At 46.2% G+C, this 16,920-nt stretch overlaps 1 protein-coding gene across 6 annotated transcripts in view; it reads right to left on the minus strand.

Moving 5' to 3' along the window:
• Window positions 1-16,920, minus strand: part of RENBP (renin binding protein) — a 51,017-nt gene that overhangs the window by 20,826 nt on the left and 13,271 nt on the right. For all 6 annotated transcript variants that reach the window (XM_069209451.1, XM_069209448.1, XM_069209450.1 and 3 more), the window contains 3 exons: window positions 2,491-2,566; window positions 2,177-2,252; window positions 1,301-1,473 (listed from right to left, as the gene is read on the minus strand). In XM_069209451.1, coding sequence (XP_069065552.1) covers window positions 1,301-1,473; window positions 2,177-2,252; window positions 2,491-2,566 — 325 coding nt within the window. The remainder of the gene's footprint in view (window positions 1-1,300; window positions 1,474-2,176; window positions 2,253-2,490; window positions 2,567-16,920) is intronic.

Below are 16,920 nucleotides of genomic sequence, written 5' to 3' on the forward strand. Positions count from 1 at the left end.
CTTTCTCACCAGTCCACCTCCCCCCATTCTACTCGGAGGCCACCGAAATCATCTGCGGCGTACCCCAGGGTTCGTCCCTCAGCCCGACCCTCTTCAACTTATACATGGCCCGGCTCGCTAATATTGCTCAATCCCACAATCTCAACATTATTTCATATGCCGACGACACTAAGCTGATCCTCTCCCTCACCAAGGACTCCGCCAAGACCTACCTCCATGATGGAATGAAGGCCATCGCCGAACAGATGAAGAGCAGCAGTCTCAAACTCAATTCCGTCAAGACGGAAGTCCTCATCTTTGGCTCCACCCCCTCCGCATGGGATGACTCCTGGTGGACTGCCACTCTCGGAACCACTCCAACACCCACCGACCACGCACGCAACCTAGGATTCATCTTGGACCCCTCACTATCCATGACTCAGCAAATTAAAGCCATATCCTCATCTTGGTTCAACACCCTCTGCATGCTTCGAAAGATCTACAAATGGATACCAACCAAAGCCAGAAGAACAGTTACCCAAGCCCACGTAAGCAGCAAACTGGCCTACAGCAATGTCCTCTACGCAGGAACCACAGCCAAACTCCAGAAGAGGCTGCAACACCTCCAGAACGCCTCCACACGCCTCATCCTGTACATCCCCCTCCACTGCCACATCACAGACCACCTGAGAAACCTGCACTGGCTCCCAGTCAACAAGAGAATCACCTTCAAACTCCTCACCCACGCTCACAAAGCACTGCACAACACCGGACCAGAATACCTCAACTGACGACTCTCCTTCTACACTCCGACCCGGCATCACTGCTCCACCGACTTCGCCCTCGCAACTGTCCCACGCGTCCGCAGAACTACAACCGGTGATAGATCATTCTCGCTGCCAAAACATGGAACACTCTTCCCACCCACCTGTGCCAGACCAAAGACCTCCTTACCTTCAGGAAACTTCTCAAGACCTGGCTGTTTGAGCAGTAGTAGCACCTCCCACCTTTTCCCCCCTCCCTCCTCAGTGCCTTGAGACCCTCACGGGTGAGTAGTGCGCTTTACAAATTCCTGATTGATTGATTCGGGCTCTTGAAGGCTTCGGGGAGAAACAAGTGGAAGAAATGGCCTAGCATTACTTTTTACCCAAGCTGCAGTCTTTTTATTCTTCTCAACCCCTAAACCCACTCATTCTTACATCCCACCTGTGGAATTGGTTTAACCTGCAGAATAGAAAATCTGCTAAAAGCCTGGATCTGGGAGTCACACCACTGTTCTCAAAGGCCTGGCTCTGAGGATTTTGGATAGAGAGATACATACCTTATATTTCTCTTCTCCGGTGACTCTCCAAAGCTCATCCATTGCCATTGTGTAAAAGCATTCACTAAATATTGTGCGTTGGACTTTCACAGCCTTCCCATCACGAGCAAGAACAAAGGCGCACTTCATAGAATCTGCTGAAACCCGGGCGTGACGGAGCAAGAACTCACCCGCTGTGGCGAGACCAGGCAAAAGTGAATACAACATGCAAGACATGAGTGAATAAATAACATCCCCATACATGTACGAAAGAGGCGTGTGCCATTTAAGCCAGAAAAACACTTGCAGAAGTTGGGCAATGGACAGAATGGAAGCCTAGATCCTGGGAAGCACCCTTTGGCAACCTGATAACATCACAGGGTTGATACCTTGTACCATCTTTAGACTTACAATAGCCTATTTGCTAAAGAGGGTCAGGAAAGAGAGTAGGGTGTAGAAACTACAGTGAGTAAAGGAGGCCCTTACAGCCCAGTTTCTTTTCCGACACTGCTTCTGCCTTCAAGATCCCGGAGACCTTGGGCGGCAAGGAGAGTGCCAGAGATCGCAAAGGGAAAGCCAGGGGTGGCTGCAAATACCCCTTGTTTTCCCTCACTCTAATCCATGTAGGGACTGCGGATGACAAATGAGCAGGAGAGAGGGTAGAGGAAGGAGGAGTGAAGGTTTGGCAGAGAAAAGACTGATGGGATAGAGGAAGGAAAGCTAAATACAGGGAAGGACATTAGAGAAAGAGAACACAAGAGAGTACTGGAGGGAAAGGGAGGAAAAGAAAGAGAAGAACAGGATGAAGGAGCAAGGCGATTAGAGAGAAAGAGAGAAGAAAGAAAAAGGAAGGTGATGGGAAAAAGAATGAGAAATAGATAAAAAGCATCACCTCACCCAAGAGAGCGGTCTGGACAAGGTTGGGCTGATGGTACCTGGGGACCTTCCGGTACAAGCGGCAGTACATCCAGACCTGCCCAAGAGAAAGGAGGCAAAATAACCTCTTAGACAGGTTGGTAAAGGACAGACAATATTGCAGGAGATCCCAAGAGCAATTTGAGAGATGCTAAGGCCTGGTGGCCCATTGTCTGTTTGCCACCTCAGGGATGCATCAAATAACTGGTACTGAAACAAACACTCTCCGACCGTGAATAGCATCGCTGCAGGGACAACAGGGCATTAAAACCAACAAAGCATAGAGAAGCATTCACCTGTCTTCCTTGGAGCCAGACATACTTCAGGTCATCGTATACGGCGCCGTCCCTGCTGAGGCAGGTGAAAAACCCACTGCAGATAGAACAACAAAGAGTCAGGCGTAGGGGTCCTATGCAAAGGTTAGAACAAGAAAGAGTGAGACGTAGGTATCCTATGCAAGGGTTAGAACAAGAAAGAGTCAGACGTAGGTGTCCTGCTGCAAGGGTTAGAACAAGAAAGAGTCAGACGTAGGTGTCATGCTGCATCGGTTAGAACAAGAAAGAGTCAGACGTAGGTGTCCTTCTGAAAGGGTTAGAACAAGAAACAGTCAGACGCAGGTGTCCTACTGCAAGGGTTAGAAGAAGAAAGAGTCAGACGTAGGTGTCCTATGCAAGGGTTAGAACAAGAAAGAGTCAGAAGTAGGTGTCCTATGCAAGGGTAAGAACAAGAAAGAGTCAGACGCAGTTGTGCTATGCAAGGGTTAGAACAAGAAAGAGTCAGACGTAGGAGTCCTACTGCAAGGGTTAGAACAAGAAAGAGTCAGACGTAGGTGTCCTATGTAAGGGTTAGAACAAGAAAGAGTCAGACGCAGTTGTGCTATGCAAGGGTTAGAACAAGAAAGAGTCAGACGTATGTGTCCTATGCAAGGGTTAGAACAAGAAAGATTCAGACGTATGTGTCCTTCTGAAAGGGTTAGAACAAGAAAGAGTCAGACGTAGGTGTCCTATGCAAGGGTTAGAACAAGAAACAGTCAGACGCAGGTGTCCTACTGCAAGGGTTAAAACAAGAAAGAGTCAGACGCAGGTGTGCTATGCAAGGGTTAGAACAAGAAAGAGTCAGACGTAGGAGTCCTATGCAAGGGTTAGAACAAGAAAGATTCAGACGTAGGTGTTCTATGCAAGGGTTAGAAGAAGAAAGAGTCAGACGTAGGTGTCCTATGCAAGGGTAAGAACAAGAATGAGTCAGACGTAGGTGTCCTATGCAAGGGTTAGAACAAGAAGGAGTCAGACGTAGGTGTCCTACTGCAAGGGTAAGAACTAGAAAGAGTCAGACGTAGGTGTCCTATGCAAGGGTTAGAACAAGAAAGAGTCAGACGTAGGTGTCCTATGTAAGGGTTATAAGAAGAAAGAGTCAGACGCAGTTGTGCTATGCAAGGGTTAGAACAAGAAAGAGTCAGACGTATGTGTCCTATGTAAGGGTTAGAACAAGAAAGAGTCAGACGTAGGTGTGCTATGTAAGGGTTATAAGAAGAAAGAGTCAGACGCAGTTGTGCTATGCAAGGGTTAGAACAAGAAAGAGTCAGACGTATGTGTCCTATGCAAGGGTTAGAACAAGAAAGAGTCAGATGTTGGAGTCCTACTGCAAGGGTTAGAACAAGAAAGAGTCAGATGTAGGAGTCCTACTGCAAGGGTTAGAACAAGAAGTAGTCAGACGTAGGTGTCCTATGCAAGGGTTAGAACAAGAAAGAGTCAGATGTAGGAGTCCTACTGCAAGGGTTAGAACAAGAAGGAGTCAGGCGTAGGTGTCCTATGCAAGGGTTAGAACAAGAAACAGTCAGACGTAGGTGTCCTATGTAAGGGTTAGAAGAAGAAAGAGTCAGACGTAGGAGTCCTATGCAAGGGTTAGAACAAGAAGGAGTCAGGCGTAGGTGTCCTATGCAAGGGTTAGAACAAGAAAGAGTCAGACGTAGGTGTCCTATGCAAGGGTTAGAACAAGAAGGAGTCAGGCGTAGGTGTCCTATGCAAGGGTTAGAACAGGAAAGAGTCAGACGTAGGAGTCCTGCTGCAAGGGTTAGAAGTAGAAAGAGTCAGACGTAGGTGTCCTGCTGCAAGGGTTAGAAAAAGAAAGAGTCAGACGTAGGAGTCCTGCTGCAAGGGTTAGAAGAAGAAAGTCATATGAAGGTGTCCTGCTTCAATGGCTATCGTGTGTTTTATGTCTGGCCACACAAACCATGTCATGACATATTCCAAAGAATCGCAAATTACACACATAATATTCTTAGACTTTTTGCCATTTGTTTTTATTTTATTTTCACTCTGACCAGTACTTTCTTTCCCACAGGATAAGGTATAATTCCGTTGCACATTCTGTTCTCTACAAAAGCAGACCAATGATCAGGTTTGGACTTCACTCGCTAGGAAGCCTCGGTTCTTCCCAGAGTTGGGAGAGGGGCCTTCTGAATGAACAGGTGTCTGTTTCTGGAACTTCTTCCCTCATGCAAATCTTAGGAGTCCTATGCAAGGGTTAGAACAAGAAAGATTCAGACGTAGGTGTTCTATGCAAGGGTTAGAAGAAGAAAGAGTCAGACGTAGGAGTCCTACTGCAAGGGTAAGAACAAGAATGTGTCAGACGTAGGTGTCCTATGCAAGGGTAAGAACAAGAAAGAGTCAGACGCAGTTGTGCTATGCAAGGGTTAGAACAAGAAAGAGTCAGACGTAGGAGTCCTACTGCAAGGGTTAGAACAAGAAAGAGTCAGACGTAGGTGTCCTATGTAAGGGTTAGAAGAAGAAAGAGTCAGACGCAGGTGTGCTATGCAAGGGTTGGAACCAGAAGGAGTCAGACGTAGGTGTCCTACTGCAAGGGTAAGAACTAGAAAGAGTCAGACGTAGGTGTCCTATGCAAGGGTTAGAACAAGAAAGAGTCAGACGTAGGTGTCCTATGTAAGGGTTAGAAGAAGAAAGAGTCAGACGCAGGTGTGCTATGCAAGGGTTAGAACAAGAAAGAGTCAGACGTATGTGTCCTATGTAAGGGTTAGAACAAGAAAGAGTCAGACGCAGGTGTGCTATGCAAGGGTTAGAACAAGAAAGAGTCAGACGTAGGAGTCCTATGCAAGGGTTAGAACAAGAAAGATTCAGACGTAGGTGTTCTATGCAAGGGTTAGAAGAAGAAAGAGTCAGACGTAGGTGTCCTATGCAAGGGTTAGAACAGGAAAGAGTCAGACGTAGGTGTCCTATGCAAGGGTAAGAACAAGAATGAGTCAGACGTAGGTGTCCTATGCAAGGGTTAGAACAAGAAGGAGTCAGACGTAGGTGTCCTATGTAAGGGTTAGAAGAAGAAAGAGTCAGACGCAGGTGAGCTATGCAAGGGTTAGAACAAGAAAGAGTCAGACGTAGGTGTCCTGCTGCAAGGGTTAGAACAAGAAAGAGTCAGACGTAAGAGTCCTATGCAAGGGTTAGAAGAAGAAAGAGTCAGACGCAGGTGTGCTATGCAAGGGTTAGAAGAAGAAAGAGTCAGACGTAGGTGTCCTATGCAAGGGTTAGAACAGGAAAGAGTCAGACGTAGGTGTCCTATGCAAGGGTAAGAACAAGAATGAGTCAGACGTAGGTGTCCTATGCAAGGGTTAGAACAAGAAGGAGTCAGACGTAGGAGTCCTACTGCAAGGGTTAGAACAAGAAAGAGTCAGACGTAGGTGTCCTATGTAAGGGTTAGAACAAGAAAGAGTCAGACGCAGGTGCGCTATGCAAGGGTTAGAACAAGAAAGAGTCAGACGTAGGAGTCCTATGCAAGGGTTAGAACAAGAAAGAGTCAGACGTAGGTGTCCTATGTAAGGGTTAGAACAAGAAAGAGTCAGACGCAGGTGCGCTATGCAAGGGTTAGAACAAGAAAGAGTCAGACGTAGGAGTCCTATGCAAGGGTTAGAACAAGAAAGATTCAGACGGATGTGTCCTTCTGAAAGGGTTAGAACAAGAAAGAGTCAGACGTAGGTGTCCTATGCAAGGGTTAGAACAAGAAACAGTCAGACGTAGGTGTCCTATGCAAGGGTAAGAACAAGAATGAGTCAGACGTAGGTGTCCTATGCAAGGGTTAGAACAAGAAGGAGTCAGACGTAGGTGTGCTATGTAAGGGTTATAAGAAGAAAGAGTCAGACGCAGTTGTGCTATGCAAGGGTTAGAACAAGAAAGAGTCAGACGTATGTGTCCTATGCAAGGGTTAGAACAAGAAAGAGTCAGATGTAGGAGTCCTACTGCAAGGGTTAGAACAAGAAGTAGTCAGACGTAGGTGTCCTATGCAAGGGTTAGAACAAGAAAGAGTCAGATGTAGGAGTCCTACTGCAAGGGTTAGAACAAGAAAGAGTCAGATGTAGGAGTCCTACTGCAAGGGTTAGAACAAGAAGTAGTCAGACGTAGGTGTCCTATGCAAGGATTAGAACAAGAAAGAGTCAGATGTAGGAGTCCTACTGCAAGGGTTAGAACAAGAAGGAGTCAGGCGTAGGTGTCCTATGCAAGGGTTAGAACAAGAAACAGTCAGACGTAGGTGTCCTATGTAAGGGTTAGAAGAAGAAAGAGTCAGGCGTAGGTGTCCTATGCAAGGGTTAGAACAAGAAAGAGTCAGACGTAGGTGTCCTATGCAAGGGTTAGAACAAGAAGGAGTCAGGCGTAGGTGTCCTATGCAAGGGTTAGAACAGGAAAGAGTCAGACGTAGGAGTCCTGCTGCAAGGGTTAGAAGTAGAAAGAGTCAGACGTAGGAGTCCTGCTGCAAGGGTTAGAAGAAGAAAGAGTCATATGAAGGTGTCCTGCTTCAATGGCTATCGTGTGTTTTATGTCTGGCCACACAAACCATGTCATGACATATTCCAAAGAATCGCAAATTACACACATAATATTCTTAGACTTTTTGCCATTTGTTTTTATTTTATTTTCACTCTGACCAGTACTTTCTTTCCCACAGGATAAGGTATAATTCCGTTGCACATTCTGTTCTCTACAAAAGCAGACCAATGATCAGGTTTGGACTTCACTCGCTAGGAAGCCTCGGTTCTTCCCAGAGTTGGGAGAGGGGCCTTCTGAATGAACAGGTGTCTGTTTCTGGAACTTCTTCCCTCATGCAAATCTTAGGAGTCCTATGCAAGGGTTAGAACAAGAAAGATTCAGACGTAGGTGTTCTATGCAAGGGTTAGAAGAAGAAAGAGTCAGACGTAGGAGTCCTACTGCAAGGGTAAGAACAAGAATGAGTCAGACGTAGGTGTCCTATGCAAGGGTTAGAACAAGAAGGAGTCAGACGTAGGTGTCCTATGTAAGGGTTAGAAGAAGAAAGAGTCAGACGCAGGTGTGCTATGCAAGGGTTGGAACCAGAAGGAGTCAGACGTAGGTGTCCTACTGCAAGGGTAAGAACTAGAAAGAGTCAGACGTAGGTGTCCTATGCAAGGGTTAGAACAAGAAAGAGTCAGACGTAGATGTCCTATGTAAGGGTTAGAAGAAGAAAGAGTCAGACGCAGGTGTGCTATGCAAGGGTTAGAACAAGAAAGAGTCAGACGTATGTGTCCTATGTAAGGGTTAGAACAAGAAAGAGTCAGACGCAGGTGTGCTATGCAAGGGTTAGAACAAGAAAGAGTCAGACGTAGGAGTCCTATGCAAGGGTTAGAACAAGAAAGATTCAGACGTAGGTGTTCTATGCAAGGGTTAGAAGAAGAAAGAGTCAGACGTAGGTGTCCTATGCAGGGGTTAGAACAGGAAAGAGTCAGACGTAGGTGTCCTATGCAAGGGTAAGAACAAGAATGAGTCAGACGTAGGTGTCCTATGCAAGGGTTAGAACAAGAAGGAGTCAGACGTAGGTGTCCTATGTAAGGGTTAGAAGAAGAAAGAGTCAGACGCAGGTGTGCTATGGAAGGGTTAGAACAAGGAGTCGTCAGACGTAGGTGTCCTACTGCAAGGGTTAGAACTAGAAAGAGTCAGACGTAGGTGTCCTATGCAAGGGTTAGAACAAGAAAGAGTCAGACGTAGGTGTCCTATGCAAGGGTAAGAACAAGAATGAGTCAGACGTAGGTGTCCTATGTAAGGGTTAGAAGAAGAAAGAGTCAGACGCAGGTGTGCTATGCAAGGGTTAGAACAAGAAAGAGTCAGACGTAGGTGTCCTGCTGCAAGGGTTAGAACAAGAAAGAGTCAGACGTAAGAGTCCTATGCAAGGGTTAGAAGAAGAAAGAGTCAGACGCAGGTGTGCTATGCAAGGGTTAGAACAAGAAAGAATCAGACGTAGGTGTCCTGCTGCAAGGGTTAGAACAAGAAAGAGTCAGACGTAGGAGTCCTATGCAAGGGTTAGAACAAGAAAGAGTCAGATGTTGGAGTCCTACTGCAAGGGTTAGAACAAGAAAGAGTCAGATGTAGGAGTCCTACTGCAAGGGTTAGAACAAGAAGTAGTCAGACGTAGGTGTCCTATGCAAGGGTTAGAACAAGAAAGAGTCAGATGTAGGAGTCCTACTGCAAGGGTTAGAACAAGAAGGAGTCAGGCGTAGGTGTCCTATGCAAGGGTTAGAACAAGAAACAGTCAGACGTAGGTGTCCTATGTAAGGGTTAGAAGAAGAAAGAGTCAGACGTAGGAGTCCTATGCAAGGGTTAGAACAAGAAGGAGTCAGGCGTAGGTGTCCTATGCAAGGGTTAGAACAAGAAAGAGTCAGACGTAGGTGTCCTATGCAAGGGTTAGAACAAGAAAGATTCAGACGTAGGTGTTCTATGCAAGGGTTAGAAGAAGAAAGAGTCAGACGTAGGTGTCCTATGCAAGGGTTAGAACAGGAAAGAGTCAGACGTAGGTGTCCTATGCAAGGGTAAGAACAAGAATGAGTCAGACGTAGGTGTCCTATGCAAGGGTTAGAACAAGAAGGAGTCAGACGTAGGTGTCCTATGTAAGGGTTAGAAGAAGAAAGAGTCAGACGCAGGTGTGCTATGGAAGGGTTAGAACAAGGAGTCGTCAGACGTAGGTGTCCTACTGCAAGGGTTAGAACTAGAAAGAGTCAGACGTAGGTGTCCTATGCAAGGGTTAGAACAAGAAAGAGTCAGACGTAGGTGTCCTATGTAAGGGTTAGAAGAAGAAAGAGTCAGACGCAGGTGTGCTATGCAAGGGTTAGAACAAGAAAGAGTCAGACGTAGGTGTCCTGCTGCAAGGGTTAGAACAAGAAAGAGTCAGACGTAAGAGTCCTATGCAAGGGTTAGAAGAAGAAAGAGTCAGACGCAGGTGTGCTATGCAAGGGTTAGAACAAGAAAGAGTCAGACGTAGGTGTCCTGCTGCAAGGGTTAGAACAAGAAAGAGTCAGACGTAGGAGTCCTATGCAAGGGTTAGAACAAGAAAGAGTCAGATGTTGGAGTCCTACTGCAAGGGTTAGAACAAGAAAGAGTCAGATGTAAGAGTCCTACTGCAAGGGTTAGAACAAGAAGTAGTCAGACGTAGGTGTCCTATGCAAGGGTTAGAACAAGAAAGAGTCAGATGTAGGAGTCCTACTGCAAGGGTTAGAACAAGAAGGAGTCAGGCGTAGGTGTCCTATGCAAGCGTTAGAACAAGAAACAGTCAGACGTAGGTGCCCTATGTAAGGGTTAGAAGAAGAAAGAGTCAGACGTAGGAGTCCTATGCAAGGGTTAGAACAAGAAGGAGTCAGGCGTAGGTGTCCTATGCAAGGGTTAGAACAAGAAAGAGTCAGACGTAGGTGTCCTATGCAAGGGTTAGAACAAGAAGGAGTCAGGCGTAGGTGTCCTATGCAAGGGTTAGAACAGGAAAGAGTCAGATGTAGGAGTCCTGCTGCAAGGGTTAGAAGTAGAAAGAGTCAGACGTAGGTGTCCTGCTGCAAGGGTTAGAAAAAGAAAGAGTCAGACGTAGGAGTCCTGCTGCAAGGGTTAGAAGAAGAAAGAGTCATATGAAGGTGTCCTGCTTCAATGGCTATCGTGTGTTTTATGTCTGGCCACACAAACCATGTTATGACATATTCCAAAGAATCGCAAATTACACACATAATATTTTTAGACTTTTTGCCATTTGTTTTTATTTTATTTTCACTCTGACCAGTACTTTCTTTCCCACAGGATAAGGTATAATTCCGTTGCACATTCTGTTCTCTACAAAAGCAGACCAATGATCAGGTTTGGACTTCACTCGCTAGGAGGCCTCGGTTCTTTCCAGAGTTGGGAGAGGGGCCTTCTGAATGAACAGGTGTCTGTTTCTGGAACTTCTTCCCTCGTGCAAATCTTATCTAATACTAAGTGAACAAACACAATCACTTGTTAGTGAGGTTTTCACCCTACAGCTCCCAGATGGGGGTCTTAACTGTGGTTCTCTTCAGATTAAACTTGAGTTGTTTAATCCAGCAGGGCCCAGGAAGAGTTTTCTCTGCCCTCCTTGAGTAGTAGAGAAGGAGTTTATATCAACGTTACACATCCGACTGGAAACATAAATATACAGACGTGCAATGACACAGTCATGCTTAAACTAGGTTTATTCAAAGTTATGTTAAGTGGGGTTGTGTATTATGCAACAGTGCGTCTGCAGGGCTTCTTCCAGGTGAGGGCTAACACTGACTGTCCTGTGCACAGGAAACTTAAAACTAGTATGCATACTCTTTTTAATCAAAAGCACACAATAACTGTGCACTATAGACCAAGAAGATGAAAAATAATTATTTCAAGGACCACCTGGAACAATCGTGTCCACAAACTGGTGTGCAACAGCACACTCCTGTTCGCCCTGACGCAATTTCTAATTTTGAACTTGCGCATTTTCCAGTTTTAGCAACAACGCAATTCTCAACTTTGCACCAGCACAACCCCATGCACTGGTGCATTTTTCACATGGAGCCAGTTCAAAATATCATCACAACAATGTAGGTTTCCTTTCTAAGAAGTAGTTGTCAGAGAATTATAGTTTCTCAAAAAGGGGCCGAGGGTAGCAGTTTGAGCGGAACTTGAGCAGAGGAGGAGGTTTCCAAACTTTGGCTTTTACCCTTGTAGCCCAATACCAGAGTATTTTAAGAATAGTCTCTGCGTCACCCAACAGAGGTGCAAGACTATGGAATCAGCGACATACCGCTCCTCAGTACTCAACCCAGACACTGTTCGCTTTGGTTCAAACAGTAACCGACCCAGTGTCCTGTAGACCGCATGGAGGAAGACTGAGCGTGGCCCCTCTCCTCCAGCAGCAGTTGTCAGAGACTGCAAATGTGCTCCGCAAACCTTGGCGCTGCTGACTGTTCCCAAGAACAGTGGCCCATGCCAAGTCCCTTGAAATAAATCTCTCCTCTTTCATAAACCAAGAGCTTACAAAAGGATCTTGCCAATGTCAACCATCCACATAACACTGAGACCTTGAATTAAAGGACTCAAAGTTCTCACTGAACTCTTCCATGATTGCCAACCAGGCTTTAGACCTGCCAAAGGGAAAGAGCAGTTGTGCATCACTTTAGAGAAGGCAGACGTACATCAGGGGATGAGTGTTAACCAACAGTCCTGGTGTACTGTGTTCTCTCCGTTGGCAATGCTGTATGTGGTGGTCCATGAGATCCCCTCGAACATGTCAAAAATGCATCCAGTGTCAGGGTCTGAGGTAAAGTGTGTCCAGTATTTTACCTAAAGTGTGTCCAGTATTTTACCTAAAGTGTGTCCAGTATTTTACCTAAAGTGTGTCCAGTATTTTACCTAAAGTGTGTCCAGTATTTTACCTAAAGTGTGTCCAGTATTTTACCTAAAGTGTGTCCAGTATTTTACCTAAAGTGTGTCCAGTATTTTACCTAAAGTGTGTCCAGTATTTTACCTAAAGTGTGTCCAGTATTTTACCTAAACTGTGTCCAGAGTCTGAGGTTAAGCGTGTTCAGGGTCTGAGGTTAAGCGTGTTCAGGGTCTGAGGTTAAGCGTGTTCAGGGTCTGAGGTTAAGCGTGTTCAGGGTCTGAGGTTAAGCGTGTTCAGGGTCTGAGGTTAAGCGTGTTCAGGGTCTGAGGTTAAGCGTGTTCAGGGTCTGAGGTTAAGCGTGTTCAGGGTCTGAGGTTAAGCGTGTTCAGGGTCTGAGGTTAAGCGTGTTCAGGGTCTGAGGTTAAGCGTGTTCAGGGTCTGAGGTTAAGCGTGTTCAGGGTCTGAGGTAAAGCGTGTCCAGGGTCTGAGGTAAAGCGTGTCCAGGGTCTGAGGTAAAGCGTGTCCAGGGTCTGAGGTAAAGCGTGTCCAGGGTCTGAGGTAAAGCGTGTCCAGGGTCTGAGGTAAAGCGTGTCCAGGGTCTGAGGTAAAGCGTGTCCAGGGTCTGAGGTAAAGCGTGTCCAGGGTCTGAGGTAAAGCGTGTCCAGGGTCTGAAGTAAAGCGTGTCCAGGGTCTGGCCTAAAGCGTGTCCAGGGTCTGGCCTAAAGCGTGTCCAGGGTCTGGCCTAAAGCGTGTCCAGGGTCTGGCCTAAAGCGTGTCCAGGGTCTGGCCTAAAGCGTGTCCAGGGTCTGGCCTAAAGCGTGTCCAGAGTCTGAGGTAAAGCGTGTCCAGAGTCTGAGGTAAAGCGTGTCCAGAGTCTGAGGTAAAGCGTGTCCAGAGTCTGAGGTTAAGCGTGTCCAGAGTCTGAGGTTAAGCGTGTTCAGAGTCTGAGGTTAAGCGTGTCCAGAGTCTGAGGTTAAGCGTGTCCAGAGTCTGAGGTTAAGCGTGTTCAGAGTCTGAGGTAAAGCGTGATCAGAGTCTGAGGTAAAGCGTGATCAGAGTCTGAGGTAAAGCGTGATCAGAGTCTGAGGTAAAGCGTGTTCAGAGTCTGAGGTAAAGCGTGTTCAGAGTCTGAGGTAAAGCGTGTTCAGAGTCTGAGGTAAAGCGTGTTCAGAGTCTGAGGTAAAGCGTGTTCAGAGTCTGAGGTAAAGCGTGTTCAGAGTCTGATCTAGAGCATATCAGGGTCTGACCTAGACTGTGTCAGGGACTGAGCGGGAGCGTGACAGGAGAGATAGGCTTGTGTCACTTGAATACTCCATTTGAGGAGGCGGACCAATCTTGAGTCACTTGAATATTCCATTTGAGGAGGTGGACCAATCTTGAGTCACTTGAATACTCCATTTGAGGAGGCGGACCAATCTTGAGTCACTTGAATACTCCATTTGAGGAGGCGGACCAATCTTGAGTCACTTGAATATTCCATTTGAGGAGGCAGACCAATCTTGAGTCACGTGAATATTCCATTTCAGGAGGTGGACCAATCTTGAGTTACTTGAATATTTATTTTGAGGAGGAGGACCAATCTTGAGTTACTTGAATATTTCTTTTGAGGAGGCGGATCAAGATTTGAGTCACTTGAATATTTCTTTTGGAGAGGAAGTGCGAGGATTGAGTCACTTGAATATTCCATTTGCAGAGGTGGACCAATCTTGAGTCACTTGAATATTCCATTTGCGGAGGTGGACCAATCTTGAGTTACTTGAATATTTCTTCTGAGGAGGAGCTGCGAGGCTTGAGTCACTTGAATATTTCTTTTGGAGAGGAAGTGCGAGGCTTGAGTCACTTGAATATTCCATTTGAGGAGGTGGACCAATCTTGAGTCACTTGAATATTCCATTTGCGGAGGTGGACCAATCTTGAGTCACTTGAATATTCCATTTGAGGAGGCGGACCAATCTTGAGTCACTTGAATATTCCATTTGAGGAGGCGGACCAATCTTGAGTCACTTGAATATTCCATTTGAGGAGGTGGACCAATCTTGAGTCACTTGAATATTCCATTTGAGGAGGCGGACCAATCTTGAGTCACTTGAATATTCCATTTGAGGAGGCGGACCAATCTTGAGTCACTTGAATATTCTATTTGAGGAGGTGGACCAATCTTGAGTCACTCGAATATTCCATTTGCGGAGGTGGACCAATCTTGAGTCACTTGAATATTCCATTTGCGGAGGTGGACCAATCTTGAGTTACTTGAATATTTCTTCTGAGGAGGAGCTGCGAGGCTTGAGTCACTTGAATATTTCTTTTGGAGAGGAAGTGCGAGGCTTGAGTCACTTGAATATTCCATTTGAGGAGGTGGACCAATCTTGAGTCACTTGAATATTCCATTTGCGGAGGTGGATCAATCTTGAGTCACTTGAATATTCCATTTGAGGAGGCGGACCAATCTTGAGTCACTTGAATATTCCATTTGAGGAGGCGGACCAATCTTGAGTCACTTGAATATTCCATTTGAGGAGGCGGACCAATCTTGAGTCACTTGAATATTCTATTTGAGGAGGTGGACCAATCTTGAGTCACTTGAATATTCCATTTGCGGAGGTGGACCAATCTTGAGTCACTTGAATATTCCATTTGAGGAGGCGGACCAATCTTGAGTCACTTGAATATTCTATTTGAGGAGGTGGACCAATCTTGAGTCACTTGAATATTCCATTTGCGGAGGTGGACCAATCTTGAGTTACTTGAATATTCCATTTGAGGAGGCGGACCAAGGCTTGTGTCACTTGAATATTTCTTCTGAGGAGGAGCTGCGAGGCTTGAGTCACTTGAATATTTATTTTGGGGAGGAGCTTCGAGGCTTGAGTCACTTGACTATTTATTTTGGGGAGGAGATGCGAGGCTTGAGTCACTTGAATATTTATTTTGGGGAGGAGCTTCGAGGCTTGAGTCACTTGACTATTTATTTTGGGGAGGAGATGCGATGCTTGTGCCTTGTTATAAACACCTTCTTTGTGTTCTCTCAGTGGCAAGCCTGATAGTTGCAAGACGCTCTGTGCCGAAAATCCAGCTCTTACGATCTAAATTAATCTTGCGATCTCATTTGTCGGCTCATAGGAATATTGCACCAAAGCTTCCAAAAGTGCCAGTTTTTACCTCAACACAGACAGGAGAGTGAAAGAAGGGAATGATAGAGAACAACTGTGGAGACGGAGTCACTCCCAGGGACCTCGTGAGAAGTGGAACAGTGCCATGTACCACCCAAGCGAGCCTTGTTCTCCCTGAGCAGGTAAAGGACTTCAATGTTTCCCTTAGTGCGAGCTCAACTGGCTTTAAACAAATCAAAAGAACAAACGTGCTAAAGTATTGCAGTTTAAAACGTTTTGCCTCTGTTGCATGTGTGTCTGGCCTGTCAAATGCTAACTGTTGCATGTGTGTCTGGCCTGTCAAATGCTAACTGTTGCATGTGTGTCTGACCTGTGAAATGCTAACTGTTGCATGTGTGTCTAGCCTGTTCAATGCTAACTGTTGCATGTGTGTCTGGCCTGTGAAATGCTAACTGTTGCATGTGTGTCTGGCCTGTGAAATGCTAACTGTTGCATGTGTGTCTGGCCTGTGAAATGCTAACTGTTGCATGTGTGTCTGGCCTGTCAAATGCTAACTGTTGCATGTGTGTCTGGCCTGTCCAATGCTAACTGTTGCATGTGTGTCTGGCCTGTCCAATGCTAACTGTTGCATGTGTGTCTGGCCTGTCCAATGCTAACTGTTGCATGTGTGTCTGGCCTGTCAAATGCTAACTGTTGCATGTGTGTCCGGCCTGTTCAATGCTAACTGTTGCATGTGTGTCTGGCCTGTTCAATGCTAACTGTTGCATGTGTGTCTGGCCTGTTCAATGCTAACTGTTGCATGTGTGTCTGGCCTGTCAAATGCTAACTGTTGCATGTGTGTCTGGCCTGTCAAATGCTAACTGTTGCATGTGTGACTGCCCTGTCAAATGCTAACTGTTACATGTGTGTCTGCCCTGTCAAATGCTAACTGTTGCATGTGTGTCTGGCCTGTCAAATGCTAACTGTTGCATGTGTGTCTGGCCTGTCAAATGCTAACTGTTGCATGTGTGTCTGGCCTGTCAAATGCTAACTGTTGCATGTGGGTCTGGCCTATCAAATGCTAACTGTTGCACGTGTGCCTGGCCTGTCAAATTCTAACTGTTGCACGTGTGTCTGGCATGTGAAATGCTAACTGTTGCACGTGTGTCTGGCATGTGAAATGCTAACTGTTGCATGTGTGTCTGGCCTGTCAAATGCTAACTGTTGCATGTGTGTCTGGCCTGTCAAATGCTAACTGTTGCATTTGTGTCTGGTCTGTCCAATGCTAACTGTTGCACGTGTGTCTGGTCTGTCCAATGCTAACTGTTGCACGTGTGTCTGCCCTGTCAAATGCTAACTGTTGCACGTGTGTCTGCCCTGTCAAATGCTAGCTGTTGCACGTGTGTCTGCCCTGTCAAATGCTAGCTGTTGCACGTGTGTCTGCCCTGTCAAATGCTAACTGTTGCATGTGTGTCTGGCCTGTCAAATGCTAACTGTTGCATGTGTGTCTGGCCTGTCAAATGCTAACTGTTGCATGTGTGTATGACCTGTGAAATGCTAACTGTTGCGTGTGTCTCTGCCCTGTCAAATGCTAACTGTTGTGTGTGGCGCTGGCCTATCAAATGCTAACTGTTGCATGTGTGTCTGGCCTGTGAAATGCTAACTGTTGCATGTGTGTCTGGCCTGTGAAATGCTAGCTGTTGCACGTGTGTCTGGCCTGTGAAATGCTAACTGTTGCATGTGTGTCTGACCTGTGAAATGCTAACTGTTGCGTGTGTCTCTGCCCTGTCAAATGCTAACTGTTGTGTGTGGCGCTGGCCTATCAAATGCTAACTGTTGCATGTGTGTCTGGCCTGTGAAATGCTAACTGTTGCATGTGTGTCTGGCCTGTGAAATGCTAACTGTTGCAGGTGTGTCTGGCCTGTCAAATGCTAACTGTTGCACGTGTGTCTGGCCTGTAAAATGCTAACTGTTGCATGTGTGTCTGGTCTGTTAAATGCC

The sequence above is a fragment of the Pleurodeles waltl genome, chromosome 10 (assembly GCF_031143425.1).
Source record: "Pleurodeles waltl isolate 20211129_DDA chromosome 10, aPleWal1.hap1.20221129, whole genome shotgun sequence".
NCBI lineage: Eukaryota > Metazoa > Chordata > Amphibia > Caudata > Salamandridae > Pleurodeles > Pleurodeles waltl.